Source organism: Hibiscus syriacus, unplaced genomic scaffold, assembly GCF_006381635.1.
Source record: "Hibiscus syriacus cultivar Baekdansim isolate YM2019G1 unplaced genomic scaffold, ASM638163v2 tig00110676_pilon, whole genome shotgun sequence".
Classification (NCBI taxonomy): Eukaryota; Viridiplantae; Streptophyta; class Magnoliopsida; order Malvales; family Malvaceae; genus Hibiscus; species Hibiscus syriacus.
In genome coordinates, this window is record NW_024062820.1 from 306,872 (window position 1) to 311,957 (window position 5,086).

At 34.5% G+C, this 5,086-nt stretch overlaps 1 protein-coding gene across 2 annotated transcripts; it reads right to left on the minus strand.

The window, feature by feature from the left end:
- Nucleotides 1-436: 436 nt before the first annotated feature.
- On the minus strand, nt 437-4,520 carry LOC120137682 (cyclin-A2-4-like). 2 transcript variants are annotated; one of them, XM_039153381.1, is made up of 12 exons: nt 4,400-4,520; nt 3,285-3,641; nt 2,801-3,083; nt 2,522-2,652; nt 2,210-2,302; nt 1,874-2,007; nt 1,645-1,720; nt 1,346-1,422; nt 1,234-1,267; nt 988-1,137; nt 771-905; nt 437-695 (listed from the first exon to the last, which is right to left on the minus strand). In XM_039153381.1, exons 2-12 carry the CDS (start codon nt 3,579-3,581, stop codon nt 642-644), a joined length of 1,464 nt encoding a protein of 487 aa, XP_039009312.1. In that variant the 5' UTR covers nt 3,582-3,641; nt 4,400-4,520; the 3' UTR covers nt 437-641. The 2 variants fall into 2 exon arrangements, with proteins under 2 accessions (XP_039009312.1, XP_039009313.1); XM_039153382.1 differs by lacking the exon at nt 4,400-4,520 and having other exon boundaries at nt 3,285-3,813.
- Nucleotides 4,521-5,086: the final 566 nt, after the last annotated feature.

The following is a 5,086-nucleotide window of genomic DNA, read 5'->3' on the forward strand; positions in this document are numbered from 1 at the left end:
CCCAAAATCTCAAGAAATAATAACAATTTTTTTACTATTGATGTCACTTAATTCATGTAATATTTTATAATTTTAAATATTGTTTAAATATAATATATTTTATTTGATGTTACTTATAATATTTTGTATGAAATCATTCAAAATTATAATTATGTAAAGATTAAAAAGTCAATAGTAAAAGGAAAAAAGAGATAAATATAATGATATAATTTTTTTTCAATTTATATATCTACGCAAGATAAAATAATTCTTCTTTATCATTGTAATAATAAAGAGTAAAATATAAATTTTATTTCTAACATGTAATCATAGGATATATATTAATAAAATGCTTTTAGGTTAAAAGAGTTATATATATACATATAAACAGTCTCCGAACTTCATCTACCAAATAAATTTTTAGAACTGAAAATTGTTCAATTTTTTTCTCTTCTAACCTTACAAAGATACAGTTTTGGAAGAACCAAAACATGAGAGTTTGTTGTGGACAAGATTTCGAGGAATACTAAAAGCATTCGCATGAACGTGAATGAAGATGTCAGAATATGAACATCAGATATTAAGCAAAGTTCAGAGGGAAACTCCACCTGGAAATCTAAGTGTTATCTACTAACAGGGAAGTAGCCCTTTTCCTTTTTTTTTCAGAACAGTGTTTCGAGCAGTTTCGGAGACGTAAAGGCCGACACCGATTTGAACTGGAATGAAAACGGGATCGTTAGAGATCATATAGGAGACCACAGTTCATACAGCAAATTCAAGGAGGCTGTTACCTTTTGTTGTCTATATTTCACACGGATGGCGGTTAGAGGACAACGGTTGGTGTTCAACTGTAAATCTTGCAATGCGACAACCGTGGTTTTGAGATCGGATGCATTGTACGCGGTGTAGTGTTCGAGTGTTGGATCCTGCCAAGACGGAACATGAAGTTAAGGTCTACATGTAGAGGCCATGGAACCTACATCAAGGACCAATGAAAAGAATACAGACCCATGGATGACATGATTGATCCAGAGTCCATCTTGCAAGAAACACAGCTGATGCAGCCACCATAGAAGGAGCGAAATTTAAGAAACCGTAATCGACTAGTGTCAGTTCTGCTAGATAATCTGCCAGGCATTCCAGTTCTAAACTAGGGGTCTGCAATTAGGTGTAGAAAATTCAGTAGTATGCTCAATAAAAGGAGATCAGAACTGCCTGAACCGAGGCGAATTCTATTCCGAACTATTATGTTACCGTGTAAGAAGCTTGTGCTGCTCTCAGACATCTCCTGAAAAACAGGAATTTGTGCAAGAAAGAGAATTAGGACATATGCATGCATTGCATATCCTGTACTGAGCTAAAATACCTGAGAAAAGTTTTTGCAGTAGGCGCAAATAGCTGAAAACCGAAACACTTCAATACTTGACTCTCCATTTTTAGCACCTGCCAATTTTGCAAGTAAGAAACAAAACCAAAAGTATGTTGAACAAGGGAAGAAAGGAACAAAATAGAATCCAGATTCTAAACCCTCATCAATATGAATAGGACAAAATTTACTACATAGCTGCAATTGGCAACAAAAAGCTCCTATAGAACTAAGTAAGAACTGTGAGCAAAATTCTACAAATGTTGAAGTAGTCTGTTAATTAGATGGCAATGGCAAACCTCCTCTCGAATGTAAGTGTTGTCTGTGATGAAGCAAAATTCTTCTACACGAGGTGCACATATTTCTTCGTACTTGCTTCAAGTATATTAAGAGAAACTAATGTCAGATACAATAGGAAAGTAAATACAGAGGTTATTTCATGATCAATTCACTATTGATCCCTAGAAGTTTGAATTTTTGAATGAATGAAACCATGCAACAAACTTGGCTACTGATGCAAAAACTTACGAGGCTATCAGCATGCAGGTGATCCCAAGAAGTTGAAGTTTCTTTCTTTCTATGTAGTTTTGAGAGAGAAACCAATCAATTAGATACACTGTAAGGTACAGTGTATCAGGGACTAACTTATATTCTTCAGATACCTGAAACCGAATTGGAATTTGCTTTGAACATTGGTACAGGAAACAAAGAAAATAATCATTTCATTAAATAGCCAAAAACACTGTAACGTTGATGTGCATCAGGAACTATAACATTTCTCAAAACCACTTCCGCAAAACGTAACAATGTATATACAATCACAGGAATGTTTCTGGTGAGAAATAACATTGGGAATAAACTAACCTCCACAAGCCAATCAACCAAAATTGCCCGCATGCTTTTAGTGATATCTTGCTGTATTGTCTCCATAAAATTAGGATATGGCCGGCGAGGAAGCTGAAGAAATAAAGAGATTAAACAAATGCAAAAATGAAAAGTTCTAGCCGAGAAGACATTTGATTTAACTTGAGCCAGAGGCAGTTGCTCATGTTACCAATTTTTGCAAGTTTAGGAAATGAAATTCATTAGATTCTTAGTCGATGTAAAATGAATAATGATCGATGCTTGCAACACGGAATGGACAAATATAAGATGACATCTATAGCACACACATACCTCAGCAACACGCAAGTTACTATAGATTTCTGTGGCATAGAGACTGCAGAATTGAGGGTCCTTATCGGAGTCAATGTCTTTACAGTCTGGGTCACTAGATGTTGAGGTCCCAGAAAAGGTACCCTTCTCTACTGTACCCATTTCAAAACAAGAAGCAAAAGTAATCATGTGTTATCCTATACATATCCATCTTAGAACCATTACTAATACAAGAAAGAAAGCTATGCAATGTAAATTTGGCTCTGCAATCAGGGAAAAGAAAACACATCCTTTGCTAACCGTTTTTAAAAGGATTCTGTGGTTGGAAAGGCACTGTGGAATTGTCATTTGCAAGCCAGTCGAAATGGACACCGTCATCCTTTTTGCTATCTAGTGGAAGAGCATGATCTCCTCTAACACTAACCGAGCGTGTAACGTCTTCTAACTTAGGATTTACTATTTCCGTTTCTCGAATGCCTTCTTTCTGTAACTTGGATTCAGTTGGCTGGACTCGAGGTGGTTCATCCGGGGCCACTTTGGATGTATTGGCATGTGCCTTTCTAGCCTGCTTACTGCCCTTAGACTGGAAGTGTCAAAATCATACATAAGTAATTGGTGTTATTGTGCTTCTTATAATTTCGCAATAAAAATGTACAGCAACATGTGAAAACATTTAAGCGGTAAAATACATTTTGTTCACCAAATAGTTAAATAATTATACCATAATACTTTAAAATGTAAGACCACAGTCGATATTATAATTGACTAAGGGCGGCATAGTAACCTGTATTTTGGTTGCATTAAAGCACTTTCTATATGAATTATTGCAGCAAACATTGGTAACATCCTGAAGCACTGCTCTCTTCTTAGAATGATGACTTGCATTCTCAGCTGCATTGGTGTCGTTTTCGTCTAAGGCTGTTCTTTTCGTATTGGCTGGCAGAACCCGTTTCTGATCTGATTGCGTAGGTGGCCTTAGATGAGGCAACTCTCGAGAAGAACGCAACACTGCTGCTCGAACACGTGTGAGTCGACCACTAAATTCTCCAACATCAGTAGAAACTGCAATTTCCTTCCTCATCTTTGCAAGTCTTGGAAAATTTCAAGACAGGGCACCAAAACGAAGCTAGAAAAGCAAAGCCTGCATCAATGGTCAAAATCATACCAAGTGAACATCAAGTAAGGAGATCAAGCAACAAGGTCCATTAAAACTTCAGATTAGGTAAAATTGGCAATGTCAGATAACAGATCTCAGCATACTAAAAAACATAGTGGAAGTAATGATGCCACAAAATAAAGAACTTTTGATACTTCAAACTTAAAAGAAGAATGTATGTTGGCGATTCATCCAAGATAATGCTTCTCCATTACTTATTTGTCATTTGATCTACGAGATTTGGACATGAAAATCCTATAACTTCACCAAACCATACACCACCTAATAAATCAAGCAATGCATTTAGGGAACTTCAGCTCCTTTCAAGTTGTTTCTAAGGAAAATTCGCCACGTCAGAGTGCATTGTTCTATGAGAAATCCCATTTCACCTAACATTGCAGAAACTTTTCATGCAATCAACAAGCAACAAAAATGTACACTGAAATTTGGCAAGAAACTAACTTTTTGTGTCTAAAAAATGTTTACAAATGTAAAAATAGTTTGAAAACACATTTCAGCTTAGAAAGTTAGAATCTTAAAGACACATTTTCTTAAACTATCATTTCCCTCGAACCCTTACTTTTTTTCAAAAATTATAGTAAACCAAGAAATCCCCGAATCCACCTGGTAGCTTATAAACCACTAGAAATTGAAATTCAACCGCATAAAATGAAAAAGAAAAGGAAAGTGAAATGGATATGTTATAGAATTAAAAGAAGGTTCATAAAGATTGAGAATTTGACCTGATTTTTATCCTTTCTCAGCTCCAAGAAAATAGCTTAGAGCTTGGAAGGAAGAAAATCAGGACTAGAAAAGAACGAAAGAGTAAGGTGAGCGGGACAGTGTGTGTTTAAACTTAGAAATTTAAAAAAAAATAAGGTAAATTATACATGGGACCACTTAATTATTGTTCTTTATTATTTTGATCATCGAAAGCACATTAAGTCAAGATTTAAATCTAAAACTTACGAGCAGTCAACTTAAAAAAAATGACAATTAAAAGACATAAAAATTATTCATTTGAAATTTTTGTCCCCCTATGTTCAACTGATACAGCTAGCACTGTTGCCGGGTGGTCCAAATTCCAAATAAATATTTCAAATTAATCTCCATCTTAATCCGGATTAAAGTAATCAAATATCAGCAGAAGATGGAAGCATTGGTCGAAGTCGCTTTATAGTAATAGAAGGCACTGAACTTTAGAGCATTGGTAATAGGACTATGAGTGATAAAGGTAAATTACACGTTTATTCATTATACGGTTATTTTTTTATATTTCACTCATCGTATTTTAATTTATTCATTGAACTTTAGACATTAAATATTTTTGGATATATATTTTTTAATTATGTGATGATGTGATATTTTTTATTATTTAATTAATTAATATTTTTTATATATTTTTTAATTATCTCTTACCTATTTTACCT